The 16687-nt window shown below is 41.4% G+C and overlaps 1 protein-coding gene across 2 annotated transcripts; it reads left to right on the forward strand.

The window, feature by feature from the left end:
- The first annotated feature begins 4671 nt into the window (after positions 1-4671).
- pax8 (paired box 8) lies at positions 4672-12250 on the forward strand. Of its 2 annotated transcripts, none has more exons than XM_069673234.1 (11): positions 4672-4693; positions 7371-7536; positions 7655-7852; positions 8073-8149; positions 8380-8505; positions 8610-8785; positions 8912-9032; positions 9172-9411; positions 9841-9942; positions 10968-11057; positions 12180-12250. In XM_069673234.1, exons 1-11 carry the CDS (start codon positions 4672-4674, stop codon positions 12248-12250), a joined length of 1389 nt encoding a protein of 462 aa, XP_069529335.1. The 2 variants fall into 2 exon arrangements, with proteins under 2 accessions (XP_069529335.1, XP_069529336.1); XM_069673235.1 differs by having other exon boundaries at positions 10971-11057.
- Positions 12251-16687: the final 4437 nt, after the last annotated feature.

Consider the following 16687-nt stretch of genomic DNA (forward strand, 5'->3'; position numbering starts at 1 on the left):
TTATTTTATATTAAACTGTGCTTTTTCTTGCAAGATGCCAGGACAATTCTATTTTTTTCCTTTGTGCCCACGATTTTAACGAAAATGATTCCTTGTCTTTATTTTTATTCTGTGAGTGTGTTCAGTCCAAACTTTATGGTAAACCATATTTCAGCAGCGAATAGGCATTTAGGGAGAATGTTCCCCTTATAAACGAAGTGTGGCCTCACTCTAAATGATATCTAGCAGCCATCAGTCTATGCAAACGGCCTGACATATCGCTTGGGGGAAATCACTTATGTGCTTCAGTTGGATATTTTCTAAATATGCGTCTTTACGCGTTATGAAAGTCCGTATTCAGGGCGTGTGTGTCCCCTGCCCCTCGGCGAGTGGACCCTTATAATTAAGCGCTCTTTTAATTCAAGGTATCATCGTTTTAGATACCAATCTGTGACTTTTAATCCCTTGTTAAACTCTCTTTAACCTCTCTCTGCCTCTTCTCCCTCCGGGCTCTTGTCATTTTCTCTGCGCTCTGGTCGCTTTACAGAGGACTGTCTCTGTTTCCAGCTCGTGTTATGATTCCCTTTAGTCTCCTTGCTGTTTTATTTATTTAAAAACAGACGCCTCCATTGTCCCGCAGCCTTTTAAAGACAGTGAATAAAGGACTTCAATCACAAACTGGCGAGATAAGGACTGAGGTTGCCTTTATGCGCATTTTTGGTTACATTTTCTTGCTTAAAACCTCTCGTTTAATCTAAATTCATTCGTAAAAACTATTAATTAATTCTCACAGATTAACAGCAGCTCCTAACGAAGCAGTTTCTTCACATTTGTCCCATTTTCCCTCCTGAAAACTAAAACAATCCCCCTTAAAAAAGAAAAGAAAAAAGGTCCATAAAGCTGCTTTTCTATCAGCAGACGACACGGTGCCATGGCTGTGTGTCATTAAAGGTGTTGTGTTTGTTTTACAGGCTCGTGAGAACAACATTAACAGCGTTTTAACTCAGGGGGACACCCTGACACCCTGGTGTGACATCACGCGTAAACGAGCAGCGAGATTCACGCAGGGTGCAGAGAGTCAAATGAGCAGACGCTTCTGCAGGTCGTTTGCATGCGTAAAATCAAACGTGTAGTGCAGGCATTGTCTCCTAATGTTGCACCGTTAATACAAGTTAAAACAGTCTTTAAAGTAGCAAAGAAGTTGTTTTTTATTCATATTTATTTATTCTTTATCTGGTCAATAAAGGCTTTAATCTAATTTCTCTCTCAAGATGAATTTCAGAGAAGCAAAACGAGCTACGAAACAGCCACAAACAAGTGTGATCCACCCAATTGTACATCATCATTATTAAAGCCACACGATTACAGTGCCATTTGATGTTAAAAACATCTGATTTAAAAGTAATTTGGCCCAAATTTACAAAATAAGACGCCTCTTTGGGTGCAAGTGGGCCAAAAGAAACAGCCACTTTGTGAGTCCAGATGGTTTATATTGAGTTGGAATCAATGGAGAAGGAGAAATATACTTACCTACTTTTTTACAGGACAAATTATAAATAAAATATAAAGAAACCACCAATATAAAGATACTGTCAGTGCTTTGAAACAGATTTAGAAGGTCAAATCTGCTTTTTCATATTCAGCTGTTGACTTCCATTTCTTTGCATTTCCCACCTACCGTTCAGTAAAAAGTTTTGAAACGTACATAAGATGCTATAGTTGCTATAGAGCGCTTGATTTCCGGTCTGCTACTCAGTCAGGTGTTTAGTCGACCTGTCAGTGACGGATTGCATCAAATCAGGCACTAAATTGTGTGTGAACGCGGCGCTCGGACCGTCAGAATCGTCGCTATTTGACGACTTAGAGGTTTATTACCCACACAAACACACACATACAGGGTCTAATTAAAGCAGGGCTGTCGCTGGAGGTGAATGAAAACAAGCCGCCTCCTTGACAAGTGTTTCCGTACAGTCACCCGGTGGGTGTAACGCCATCAAAACACACGGTCAGTTATCCTGTCTCTTTTTTTCTCCTATATTTCTGTTTTCCATAAAGCCACGCCCCCTCCCCCTTCTCCTCCCCTCCTCCTCCAATGGCTGCAGGGCTCCGTCCTCTGCGCAGCCCCGGTTGGATAAAAACCTGGCGGAGTGCTGGCAGCACACACACACAACACAAGACAACACAACATAACGTACAGCAGACCTGCATCCTTTAACACTAGCCCGGACGCACACACATACACCGTACCACACCGCAGGAGTGAGCCGTCATTTGGATAATATCACGATATCTGCTTCTGGGGACGATTTTTAGTTTGAGCTGCGTCGTTGAAAGGTAAGATATGACGTCAATTTATCTTTTCATTTCACGTGTTAATAGGCGATGTGACGTATGGAAAGCAGAAACACATTAGCGTTAAGAAAAGGAGGCTGAAATTAAACAAAAACACACTCTTAGACCAACTGAGGCGAAATTCAGACATTATAATAAGACTATTATATTGTAATGAGGGTGTAAAGATGTAACTTAGTTCCTGCTTTAGCGTAAAAGTTTATTTCCAAGGGCAGAGATGATCGTCTAGATTCAACTTGCAGACACAAAAAATAGCTGTGAAATCGTGGTGTATTTTCAAGAGTGAAATGTGTTCGCTTTTTCTTCTTCTACAGTTTCATATGTGCTCCTAAAAATTACCCTTCGTGCTAAATTAGAAGCTAGGCTATATGATGTTAGTAGCCTATTATTGTATTATTAGGCTAATCGTTTTCCCTCGCATCTGTTGTAGTCAAATGAAACTCGCTGAAATTAAAGACGGGAAGAAGTAAAAAAAAAAATTATTTGATGTCAAACATATTTTCTTGACTGCATAATTAATACAAAGAAATACATTAAAATAATGTTACAAAAGGTTGCAAAATAAGGTAAAAGTTACATTACACGTGACAAACTGTTGCAAAATGAGCTAAAAATATCTGCCAGACACTGAAGTTGGTCCAAAAATTCTGCCGGAAGTCATTATTCAAACACAATATTAATAACCATTAGTTATAGGCCTAATTACAAACATCAAGTAACAGTTAATAACAGCTGTTATAGGTTTTTGTATAAGCAGTACAAAGGCTACATACTGAAAGATGTTGTAAATGGAAATATAAAAAAGTCATTAGTTGTTTTTCCTCTAAAGTTTCTCCTCTTCAAAAACAACTGATTCCAATGATAAATTATTTATAAATTATTGAGATTTTTGTTATTATAATCCTATAATTTAGATTTTTATTTGATAAAGTTTACAAGTGAAATTAAGTGATTTAACGTTAGATTTTTAAAGGTATAATTTTTTTCTCACTTTTTTCCCAACAAGTATGAAATTAAAATATTTCAGGTTATTTTCTAACAGTCTCGTCAAATAACATTTACACAACAAGTTTAACAAGTTGCATTGAAATGTGAAGTTTCTCTACATTTTCAGCGAGATTAAGTTACTTAACACATAAACACCAAAAGAGCAACGCTAATGACACCAGCTGTGCACAGTGGGAAACAGTGTAGACTTTATCATCTACAAACCTTCAAACACTTCAGTGTAACTTCTGCTGTCAATCATCACATCACAGACATCCAGCAGTCTGTGACAGTCTGATCATTATATGGTTCATTTTTAAGTGTCCGCAAAGCAGGTCATGAAAACTCCTGACTGCTTCAATTAGTTGGTTTTTTCTCCCTATAACTCTGTAAACGCAGACTTTTGATTATTCCGATTATTCCAGTAATTGCAGTTGATGTAAATTATTAGTATATCCATATACACATAATTCTTTGCTCTTATTGCTGTAAGTTTCATGGAGCTGCAGTGAAAAAAGAGTCTTAAATATGCAAGCAGCGGCCAAATTTACAATCTTTTAGATAGGAGTTGTGCTCTTCACATCTCTTCACTCCATTTGTGTTGTTTCTTAGGGTTTGTGATTTAGTTTTTATTTTACAAAATTGCATTTTTATGCATTTTAAATGAGTTTGCTTTTATTTTGAAATCATTTTTGTAGCAAAATGTAAATAATAAGTCATTTAAACAAAGTTTCGGAAGACGGATTGTAGCTCCTAAAACTTCTTCCACTTTAAATCCACTTTACATAATGTCCCATATATTTCTCCTCCATTTTCTCATTTAAGACCCCCAAATTAAATCTGGTTCTAATCATTGTAAAATGATTAATGAGACCAGTCAATCCTCATTACCGAGCAGTTAATGAAGGGACATTTTTTTGTAAAACCAGAGTAGCCGTCTGTGTTGGAAAAAAGGGGGAATGATCAGATTTAAAAGTTATTTTTAGGTATTTATACACAAATCCAGATGCACAGGCCTGATCTATATGAAAGTGACATTATGTTCATCACCAGCCTGACAGACGTATAGGTGATCTGAACAAGCAGCTGTATTTCCCTGTAGAGAGCCTGTATCCAGAGCCACTGTGAGCACCAGCTGAGTGTTTGTTCTGTACCAGCTCTCAGCGTCACACATGACAAACAGCCACTTTCATAAACCCTCTGTGTTCTCCTGCAGCGTGTGGTCGGCGGTGCGTTCAGGAGCACACTCATGCCAGACGAGGCAGGCTGGGGAGTAAAAACACTTTAAAGTAGGACAACGTGGAGCAGAGCGTCACGTTCAGCTGGTGGAGCAGAGAGCAGAGACTCAGGGAAATGTCCAGTAACAGTGGGAGAGGTAAATACACTACACTAACCGCACTTTCCCCTTTACGCTGAACGCTTTAGATTATTTGGCATTTTCAGCATGTAAGATTAACTTTTAACCCTTGTAATTTTTCTTTCTGTAGCTTGAAGTTTGGAAAAAATAATCCCCAATAATCTTGTTATCTTCACACTTATTGACATATAATACAGCTCTGCACTTAAGTTTAAATCTCAGTATATATCAGCTTGTTACAGTTTAGTAAGGTATCGCGATACATTGAATCATACCCCCTGTATCGTGATACATATCGTATTGCCAATAACAGCCCTGTAGTTTTAAGCAAATATAACGTAATATTCATGTAGGGTGTTTTTAAACTAGAACTCTGTAATAATATAAAATATTTCTTCATACAGTATAATAACATTGTATATTGCTATTATTAAACAAATGTCCTGCTTAAAACTGTGATTAATATATGTTATCAAGTATTTATTACATGTTAACATACTACAAACTCCTTAAAATCAGTAAATATGAGGACTTAGGGCTAAGTGTTAGCATGTGTGGCTAGCATGTCGTGTTAGTCATGGCTGTACAATATTGTGCATACTTTTAAACACATTCATCTTGATATTGAAGCAACCCTTTGCAGTTTATCTAGAAGGAACTAAAAGGGTGACATCATAAGTTTGACCAAAAATATAAACAAGAAAACGCTTCCCACACACGTAAAGTATTAGGCTATAAAAAGGAGCATCTATTTACAACAGAAAGTGACGAACAAAATTCAGGGTCTCAAAGACCAAAATAAAATGTTGAATCTTCAATTTAAATAAAGTTTTATGGTTTTGAGAATTATTTGGCTAAAAAGTAGTCACCTTTAGCCACATATTAGCTAAATATGGACACATCTATCTATCTATCTATCTATCTATCTATCTTTAGTTCCTTCTTAATGAATTCCCACTTTGTTTTTTGTTGTGCACGCGGTGTACTGCGCACCGTCCGCGTGAACGCGAACGTGCACGTGCGCTGGCTCGCTCGCTCTCCTCTCCGCCCCCCCGGGTCTGCTCCGCTTTAATATCCTGCAGGTTGATGAAGCTTGGCGGGGAGATTTTTTTCCACACTCCGCTGGCAGCGTTAATAGAGGCTCCCCTCCCTCCCTCCCTCCTCCCACCCCTCTCTCCCCCTCCTCCCCTCCTCGGCCTCGTCCGGCTGTTTGATGTGGAAATGAAAGCTGGGAAAAGGCTGAGAAAGAGAAGCGTCTCAATGGGTTAAATTAAAAGCGATGGTGTTCTTGCAGAGTCACCAGCGTGCAGTCTATGGAGAAGATAGAGCAGCAGGCGCGAGCGCTGAGTCTTTTGCTGTTTACCGTTTTGTTGTGTGTAGTTTTGTAGGTTATTTTGCTGGAGCAGGATTTGACACGTCATTTAAGTTAGGTCAATGCAGGTGCGATATTTTACAACTGTAGTAGCCTATATTATGGAAAACAAATGTACAGAGTTGTTTTTTATTTATAATTATTGCAGTTATTCTTATTATAGTTATTTTTCAGTTATGTGAAATGTTTTTTAAATTACATGAGATTAGTGAATTATAAGCTTCATTTGTATTTAAATGTGATCAATAAGATGTATATGTCTTAAATGCATAAGCAATACATTGCATGGTCCGAGAGTAACCTAATTTATTGTAAAAAATATATATATATATATGCATATATATATCTATATCTATCTATATATATTAAATCAATGTGTGCATGAATAAAATAATGTTGTTCCATAATTTTGAGGAAAAATTTTTACTTTAATGTGGTAATATCAATACACATAAATTATGTATTTCATACAAAATATGTTATAAATGTCAGAAAAAGATGGACAAAATAATTGTTGAGGCATTATGTTTACTTTTTTTATAATTTCAAGTGTATTCTATGATTATTTACTAACTGACATATTTTCCTATAATTTCCAAGCTGAAATTTTACAACTCGAAGCTGAGACACTGAGATTTATGTTTCATCCAAAATCACTTAGTGGCTTACAAAGGATTGTGAGATTGTGCAGCTATTATTGATACAGCACCGATTATCTTCTACATCATCTCGTAATAATCTGTTGAAAACTAAGCTGTGCTGCGAGGTAAAACCTTGAATACTTTTAATTCGGACACTTTCGATCAAAATAAAAAAGCTCTATGGAGATGACAGTGTGGCAAACAGATCCAATTTTATTGTCTAATTCACCTTAAAAAATATCGGTGTTCCAAAATGTTCTCCTGTACTCACAGCATCCTTGTTTGTTTCCCTCCACTGCTCTCTTCATTACAGTCCTGACAACGATGGCACCCCTAATGCTTCTCTTCTGTTTACTTTAGTAACTTTACGATTATTTATCCTGTAGGCTGAATCACACAACTCTTACAAAGAGATTCTCTGTCATGTTTTTTGCTGTTTTAACAACAACTTATTTTGACTGTTTGTATCTTTGAAAAGTGTGTAATTTGTCATTCTTTTTTAAATACCTTTGAAAAAGACGGCAGATTTTTAGGGGTTGAATTTCAACCCCTTGTCCAACAAAAAGTGCCGTGTGTGTGTCTAGGTGTGTATGACTTTAACAAATGTAGCGCCATGATGTTGGTATGTCACCGTCTCTAGTTCCAAGACATTTATAAGTGTTCATCCCCCCTTTTCCCCCAGGTCATGGGGGTCTTAACCAACTAGGTGGAATGTTTGTTAATGGACGCCCGCTTCCGGAGGTGATCCGGCAACGCATCGTGGACATGGCCCACCAGGGGGTTCGGCCCTGTGACATCTCTCGGCAGCTCAGAGTCAGCCACGGCTGCGTCAGCAAGATCCTGGGACGGTGAGCACCTTACTCAACGTCCTGTTACTGTAAATCAGCCTGTTTGTGTCCTTTGACCCCTAAAAGTCTGATGAAGCAATGACTTTTCAAAGTAAAAGCCTTTCTATTTTTCTTCCAGTTACTACGAGACAGGCAGCATCAAACCCGGTGTAATCGGCGGCTCCAAACCCAAGGTGGCCACGCCGAAGGTCGTGGACAAAATCGCAGAGTACAAAAGGCAGAATCCCACCATGTTCGCCTGGGAGATCAGAGACCGGCTGCTGGCGGAGGGAGTGTGTGACAGCGACACGGTGCCCAGCGTGAGCTCCATTAACAGGTGACACAATGAATTATGAATGAAATCCTGTTAGAGGTACAAATAAGCCTCCGTGGGGAGGCAGCATGTAGAAATCGAGCTTCTTGGATGTCAGAAAAAGGATGGATTTAATGCATTTTCTCTGAAACATGATATGCTATCATTATGCTAATGCTAACACCCATTAAACAACATTTAAAGAAAAGGGTTAAATGTAAACTTATTATTGTTTTTGTTGCAGAATAATCCGAACAAAAGTCCAGCAGCCGTTCAATCTGCCTCTGGATGGAAAAGGCCTGAGTCCTGGACAAACATTAAGTGAGTCTTTCCTATTCACACACACACACATGCACATACAACAGAGGCCATAACACCGAGCCTGATCATGTGACTGTGGAGGATTAAGGTTAAAGATTAAAGACCATGCTCGTCGCTCTGTAGGATTAAGATCATGGCGTTGGGGTAACAGGACTAAAGTGAGATGTACAGAATCATTTCCGCTCTCTGTCTCAAACATGTTTTTGTTTCTCTCTCTCTCTCTCTCTCAGTCCCCAGCTCGGCTGTCACTCCACCTGAATCTCCACACTCAGACTCTTTAGGCTCCACCTACTCCATCAGCGGCTTGTTGGGGATCCCTCAACCCAGCGCCGAGGGCAAGAGGAGCCACGACGACAGTAAGAATTAGATCACATAAACGACACACCAAACATTGGCGTAATTTTGCTTCACTGTGGCGGGGCATATAAGGAATAAGTTAATGAATGATATCTTCTCTTAGGTGATCAGGAGAGTTGTCGGCACAGCGTGGACTCTCAGGGCAGCGGGGGCGTCCCGAGGAAACAGATGAGGGTGGATCACTTCTCGGCGGCCACGCAACATCTGGACTGTGGGTTCGATCGTCACCACTATCCCCCCGACTCATTCGGCTCCGCGTCCGGCAGCAAGACGGAGCAGGTAGAGAACGACTTTGTGCCATAAAATCCTGTGTTATTTGTTTTGACCTGCACACGTGTATTTTTGTTCCTTCATACATGAGCACACGATGAACGCTAATAGCTAATCCCTGTTCATCATCTGCAGACTTTGTACCCGCTGTCCCTCATCAATGGCAGCCTAGAAGAGGCCAAGACCAGCCTCTCAACATCCTCGTCCGCCATTGGACGGAATCTAACGGCGCACCAGAGCTACACGATGGTGACCGGTGAGACTCTTTGACCTCCAGCCCCTCATCCATTGTTTGTTTTTGTCATTTCACTCCATTTTTTTTGTTGCTTTATACTTCCACTCATGCTCACATTTTCATTTTCCCATCCACCCACCTTCGTCCTCCTCCGCCTCAGAGCCCCTCCAGTCGCTGCCGCTCTGTCTGAAACAGGAAATGTCCCCAGAAGTGACGAGCACAAGCCCCTCCCCGAACATGGCCGTCTCGAACCTGGCGTTTGTGGAGCTGCAGGCGCTGCAGAAACCTGTCTCTGTCAGCGGCAGCTGCAGCAACTCCAATCATTTCCCCAATGCTTTCAACTCATTCTCCCATCATGCACCTGTGTACGGGCAGTTCAGCAGTCAGCCTATCATCTCAGGTAACACAGGGATCCATCTCATTCATGTTTACATGTGCGTCTTTGGGGCAATTACTGCAAAGCTACTACCATTTTTTTTCATCTCATTATCGCTAAATCTGCCTTTCTATTTGATCAGGTTTTAAATTAATTGATTGATTGTTGATTAAGCTAAGCTAAGCTAACTTGAACTCAACTTACTGTCAATTAAGAGAAAGAAACCAGGAAGTACTCACATCCACGTAGCTGAAACCAATCACCTCTGGCATTTTTACCTTTAAAAAAAAAACAATACGACAATTAACATATTTTTTTATTGAGTAATTGTGTATTTTATATTCTGTGCAACAAAAACAAACCTTAAACCAGAGCGTCCTATAGCTTTAAGAGTGTAAAGTGGCTTTAACTTCCCTCTTGATGTTAAACGTGTGTGTTTTTGTGTGTTTTCAGGGCGTGACATGGTGAGCTCCACCCTGCCAGGATACCCACCTCACATCCCCTCCCCCGCCCAGAGCGGATACACCTCCTCCGCCATCACGGGCATGGTAGCAGGTAAGGACGCATTCGTCTTTAGCTTGTTTTTACACACATTAAAGTCCAAACAGAGAATTAAGGAAGGAAGGGAAGGAGAGAAGGAGGCTTGTAGATTAACAGGCTGAGTCAATGAGTTGTCTTGCCAGGGTGCTGTTCTGTGTGTGTGTGAGCGGGTGCACATGGGCCCGGGGGGTACAGGGAGCAGGCGGGGGGGTTCCGCCCTGCTGCCCACACCCCCCACCCAGACACCTCTGACCACACATCGCCATGGGAACCAGGGGGCCCAGGAGGGAGATGCAGGGTGGGCAGAAGAGGAGGAGGAGGAGGAGGGGAGGGTAAAGTCTGGGTAAGAGGAGGAGGTTTTTGTGATGTGTGTGTGTGTGTGTGTGTGTCGACATCAGGATGCCTGCATACGACCATAGAGAGAGAGAGAGTGTGTGTGTCAGTGTGTGTGTGTGTGTGTGTGTGTGATGTGCCTTTTTTATTTGAAGTCTGCCCTCCGAAGCGCGAAATGAGAGGGTCTGATTTATTATTTTTCTGGTGGGCTCGCTGTGAGGAAGAGTTGCTACACAATTACTGACTGAAAGAGGGGGGTTAGGACAGGAGGAGGAGGAGGAGGTGGAGGAGGAGGTGGGGGGAGCTGAGGGATTCATTCCAGCCGACATAATTACCAATTAGATATTGGAATGTAAAAAAAAAAAGAGAAAAGAGAGAAAGAGGAGCACCAGAGAGGGAGAAGCAGGAAGTGGAGGACAGACGGAGAGAGGAGGAGGAGGAGGGCATTTCAGAGGCCCGAGCTCCGAGGAGAGAGAGAGGGCGTAGAGGCTGCATGCACGCACCACTGGGCCGAGGGATTTTACCCTCAGACATCCACCTGCACCACAGATTAATGGTTTACAGGCCGCACTAACTGTTGGTGAATTATGAGCTGAAGCACACACACACGCACACAAAGAGCTCCCGGCGATGTCTTGGCTCTGCCTTTTAATAACAAATGTTTCTGTGTTGTTGTCGGTGTGTGATGAAGTTTTCCTCTCTCTCAGCAGGTGCAGATTACTCGGGTCAGACTTACAGCCACTCGCCCTACACCTCCTACAGCGATGCCTGGAGGTTCACCAACTCCTCCATACTGGGTGAGTGAGGACACACTGTCTGTACTGTACTGCCTTTGAATATTATTTATAGATTTACTTTGACTCTTCAAAATAAAAGACATATAATGTAGATGCAAAACTCAGTTCAAAAACATGTAGTCATAAATGAGAAAAGAGGAGCAACAAACCAGGAAGTAGCGCACAAACTGCCTCAGTCACATGACAAATAATGCAGTTTTTACCTTGTGTGGAAAACAGTAGACGCAAAACTAACAAGGCTTTATTTAAGTGCTTTGTATATTATAATAAATGTAGTTTTATTTATTTATTTTTCACATATTTAAGTTTAGTTAAATCTGGAAAAAAAACGCGGCATGCATAAACAATACTGGAAATGATACCAACAATAAAAAGGCTAAAATAAACAGATTTATCCTAATGTATTAACTATTTACAGAAGAAATGATCATACCTCATTACATTAACATTTTTATATTTCAATTAACTTTTATTTTACCAGGGATATATACAGAAAATGTCTTTAACAAGGGAGTCCTGGTCAAGACAGCTGCATAAAAAATTTCAAAATAAAAGAAGACACTAGCGATGAATTAGCAGCTTTCAGCAACGGGACCTGTGCATCCATTTGTCAAATAATTTTTAATCCTGTGTTTCTAGTTCTATGTTTATAAAGTAATCTAGGTTGAGGTGACTCTGACACGCCTACTTTCTCATACAAGATTGAATGACGTGCGTGCAAACACAATGAAAGTAAAGCAGCTGTTTATGTCCAAAGCCAAACAGTCCAAGCCACAGTAGATGAAGGATAAGACTTTCAAAATAAGAGTCACAACAATCATTTCCATGTTGCCTCTGACGCTAGGGACCGTCAGCAGACTCTGTATTACCCTCCAACACAGAGGTATTTGGGACATCTTCCTCTGTAGCATCAATCAGCCTGTTTAGAAAAGGAAAGTCCTGCTTTCTCTCATCTTTTAACTCCTTAAGAGTCATGAGTGGAATTCAGACAAAATCCACTCGCAGGACAAACAGCTCAGACTTTCAACCATCTGCTGTAAAAACAGAGGATAAGACGGATAAAGAGAAAAGTCTCCTACCTTCCTCCTCTGAATCCCCCTCCTTGTGTGTCTCCCCCTGCAGGTTCACCGTACTACTACAGCTCGGCCTCCCGCACAGCTCCTCCATCTGCAGCCGCCTACGACCACCTCTAGTCCTCCGCTTGGGTTGGGACGGGGACTCGGGTGCTGCTGATGGACCTGGAAGACTAGAGACTGGATCTTTACATCAGCGCTGTAACACATGTGATTAAGGACCAAGGCATGAAAACCGGACGTGAACTGGAGACTCTTGCTTCTTGTTTTTGCTCCACCACACCTCCACCTGTCTTATTTATTTGTCATTCAGTGATACCTTTGACTCATGCACGTTTACACATTCCTAACTCTTCCCAGGAGCTCTTTCACGCTGTTTTTTGGCCAAAGACTTTTATTTTCTCGCACATCTGCAACACAACACCGCTGATCCAGTGAGCACAGATATGCAACTTCTTTCTACTGAACTATGCCTGCTTTTTGTTTACAGCATTTTTTTTATCCTATCATCATAAATTAATTCCTCTTTCTAAATCTGCTTGCAAATTCCTTTTGTGACTTCTTTCCACTGTAAATTTTTTCAGTGATCTCCTGTCGTGAAAATAATCTTAAAGGTGACACATAAAAATCACAAAAAGCCCCTCAAAGAAGATGAACATATTTGTCTAACAATATGTACATATTGTAAATGATGAATTGATGCAGTTTTACTCAGAGAATGACTGATGACGCTGATTTGGCTACAAAAACCAACAAGGCTTGAAACATGTTTGTTTTGCGTCAGAATAAATTGAGTTTGTTGTCATGCTGATGTTCTGATGTTTGGTAAGAACTGTGACTATTTTTTCTTATACTGTTATTAATATTATTGCAGATGTAAATAAGGAATTTCTAAAGAATTATTTTAATTAAAGCATGACAAATTTACTCTTGTTGTTGATGTCGTCTTTTTTTAAAAGCATGGTTCTGATTTTACAAACGAGCATTTATAATAATGTGTTTAAGAAATATAGAGCTTTGAGTAATTTTATTTTGAAATGTTTATGAGTTTTTAACACAGCAGAGGTCGTTTGGTGTGCTTACATCTTTTTATTATTATTATCATTATTATTATTATCATTATTATTACAGGCCTACTTTACGTCTGCTGAATATCCTATAATGTTGCATATTTTTCCGCATCTCTCAGCATTTCAAAAGGACGAAAGCAATGATCCTGAAAGCACGCGCATCTGTTTAATTCCTTTTTTTATTTTCTGCATCATGTACTTTTATTTGCAATTATTTCGTCCCTCTTTGCGGCCTCATAATTGCGGCGCGTTAACGACGCCACGGTTCGGCGCCGCCGCGGCCCACCTGGTGCCGCCGCGTGGGACGGCGCGAGGGACGATGATGGAGTGTAGAGAGAGGAGGCCTCGCGCGCGCGCGCTCCAGAACCGCTCCGAAACCGGCAGAAACGTCAGGCTGGGTGTTCAGGCGCGCGCGCGCGCTCAGACAGTCGAGCTCTGTTACTATTGTAGTGTGTGAATAATGCAGTGTGTTATAAGAAACGAGACTTTAAAATCAAACTACCGTAATTACATGAAAATAACGACAAGCATTCACGTGCAGGAGAGAAAATAAAGCTCATAACTGTTTTACCTCTGCATTAAAAGTATAAAACAGTTGGCCAATTATGAAGATATAAATGTATAAAAAATGTTCAGTAAATGTGGTTGCCCAGTTGTCACAAAATATGAGACGTATAAATAATAAATATAAAGTTTAAATTAGGCCTGCATAAGACTTATTATAAAGGTAAAAATACAGATATTATTTTTCTATTGTGACAAAATATGTATTTGCTTACTTTTTTACTTATTTGGTGTTTTAAACCTGTTAGAAAGCTGTTTTTTTTTACTTTAAAAATGTCTTATCAAGAAACTGTTTAAATGTGACCCTTGAACCTGCCTCATATTCCAGGTTTTATCTTCTTCCTCTGTGTCGTCTCATTAGACCACTGCAACCTCTGAAATAATTTTCAGTTCATGAACTTCTGTGTGGTTCATGGCCTAATTCACCATTAAAGAAGCCCTCAGATTACATAACCTCTGAGTTCGACAGTATGGAGGCCTCTGTCCGACTGAGACAATCACTTAAACGCCTCAATATCAGTTCAGCCTGTGCGGTATCTGCGTGCTGATGAAGATCAGCCCTGACGTCTTTCTGTTTACAGTATGCACCTCTCTTTCTCTCTGCCTCTCGGAGCCCTCGCTGTCCTCACATTTCACCATCTCTGCGACTCACCTCTTTACACCCCTCTCTGAGTATCCCTCTCCTGCGCCCGCACTGTAAACTTTAAACAATAGCTGCATTTCATCCCATTGTCTTTCAAGTGTCCTGAGCCACTCCAGACAACCCATCAACCTCCTGGACTCTCATTCTTTCCGGTCCCTTGCTCAGGCATGCAGAAACACACACATACATATACACTCAAACATACACAGGAGCTTTTTTTTTTTTTTAAGTCGACGTGCCTCACGGGGACGAGGAACAGAGCTTCAAATTCCTCAAACCAGCTGATGTCCGAGCGGAGAAATAACAGCCGCAAACGTTAAACATTAACAGTCCTGCTGCCAAAGGAGTAAAAAACTAAACTGCTGCACACACAAGCGGCAGCAGAAATAACTCCTCTGTGTCTCTCTCTGGGCCTATTAGCGAGGAGGTTTCGGGCCACAGTGCTTCTGGTCTGGTAATGAGCCCGGCAGCACAATACAGGCACCGGGCCGGAACAGCTGAGGGCAGACAAAGCTGGCAGGACGGGACGACTGGGACTTACTACATTTAACACGCAGACATACGAACACTGTGTCCATGTATGTGTGTGTCTACGTGTGTGTTTTTGTGATATAACCCTGCGTGTGTGGAGGAGTAGGCATGTGTCCCATTACCATTATGGGGACATACTCAAAGACAGAGCGGGGGCCCCTGGAGAAATCGCTGCCAAAAAGGCAGCAGAGGAGTGTGTGGCAATCAGCGGGATGACGGGTCGGGGTTGTCCTGCGCCAGTCATCTGGAAAGTTCTCCACTTATCTCTGGGCCCGAGACACTGGCCAACCAATTCAGCCCGGCAAATAAGTATTATGTAGGCTGACAGGATTTGTCCGTCCAAATGAGCTGCAGGACACGCTGTTGTTTTAAACTGTGAATGGCGGCGCTGCAGTGTGGGCGCCGCCCGGGTTCAGGCCTTTTGTGGCCCTCGAGGGAACCCAGATTTTGTGAGTGAACCCATCACCTTGTTTATTAATTGTTTTGGATGAAGCCTGGATGATTATTCTGAACCTTTTTGTCCTCTCGTACATACAGCAAGGACTGTTGTGGCTGGGAATGCTGACGATACAGAGTCTGGGAGAGACGGCCAACTTTTTGGAGCTTGTGGTGTCGCGAGCAGTTTGCAATAAGTACTTTCACTTCCTGTTCTGTGCGCTGCATTGTGTACAGTCCGACTGTCAACTTGAGAGGCGAGAATGGCGCTGGAGTTGACATACAACGTCTAATAACAGATTGTTAGCTGTGCTTACATACAGATATCTGTTTATAGAGATGAATAAAAAGCTAAATCGTCTTAGATGACCGCCAATGGGAGCCGGTTGCATTACGGTGGATTGCGCTTCACCCCTTTAACTCTCCACACAAACACAAGTTTTTCCTGCATGCAACCAAAGCCTGCTGATATGTGATTGGTCAATACTACTTGGACTACAAACAAACAGAATCTGTAAATAGAAATTATAAGATCAGCAACAAAACAGTACTGGGCATGAAGAGACAAGAGATGAACATTCAACCTCAGAGGGTCATGAATATCTGTACCAACTTTCGTTGAAATCCCAGAACACAACAGATTTCCAACACAAGGTCCAATTTTCCAGCTTTAAACCAAATCTCATGAGCTTCTTCAGTGGGAAAACTTGGCAAGTTACCAAAAGAAGTTGAAAGAAAGCCCGGCAACGTGTCCTAAAGGTCAAAAATTAACCTCCAACCCTTATTTTGGCACTACAGGAAAAGTAAGGGAATCACCAAAGTCGGGAGGATTCATCCTCTGGGAACCTTGAATGACCCAACAAGAATCCAACGCTGGTTTTTCAGACCCGGGAAGACCCGCTTATAGATGCCGATCGTCTCTTTTCCCATTGACAGTGGAGTATCCTCCTGTCGGCCTCTTTTCTGCTGCGTCACCGTCTGATGTCTCAAACGCAAAAAAGCCGGGTGTTAGCAGGTGTTAGTGGGTTTTAGAGGGCTTAATTGAAACTATGGACCTGTTTGTGGTGCTACATAAAGTCACAAGATTAAGAGACTCATTAATCCTCTTGGCACCATGAACAACATGTACAACATTTCATAGCAATCACTCCAATAGTTGTTGAGATATTTCAGTCTGAACCAAAGTGATGGACCACCCAACAAACATCCCCATCCACATGTTGGTATAAGAGACATTAGTGCCAAAAGAAGCCTCAGAACACCCGAGCAGACTTCAAATGACAACACCGTCCTCAAATTTCAAGAAGCCACCTG

Source organism: Semicossyphus pulcher, unplaced genomic scaffold (assembly GCF_022749685.1).
Source record: "Semicossyphus pulcher isolate SPU_LCO1_2020_fin unplaced genomic scaffold, fSemPul1.0.p SCAF_22, whole genome shotgun sequence".
NCBI classification, from domain to species: domain Eukaryota; kingdom Metazoa; phylum Chordata; class Actinopteri; order Labriformes; family Labridae; genus Semicossyphus; species Semicossyphus pulcher.

What these genes read in the sequence shown, in the direction of transcription:
- pax8 (XM_069673234.1), top strand. Translation starts at nt 4,672, where the DNA reads ATGTCCAGTAACAGTGGGAGAG. An exon ending in GAGTCCTGGACAAACATTAA is followed by an intron (nt 8,150 to 8,379) that starts GTGAGTCTTTCC and finishes TCTCTCTCTCAG; the next exon opens with TCCCCAGCTCGGCTGTCACT. An exon ending in CACCAACTCCTCCATACTGG is followed by an intron (nt 11,058 to 12,179) that starts GTGAGTGAGGAC and finishes CTCCCCCTGCAG; the next exon opens with GTTCACCGTACTACTACAGC.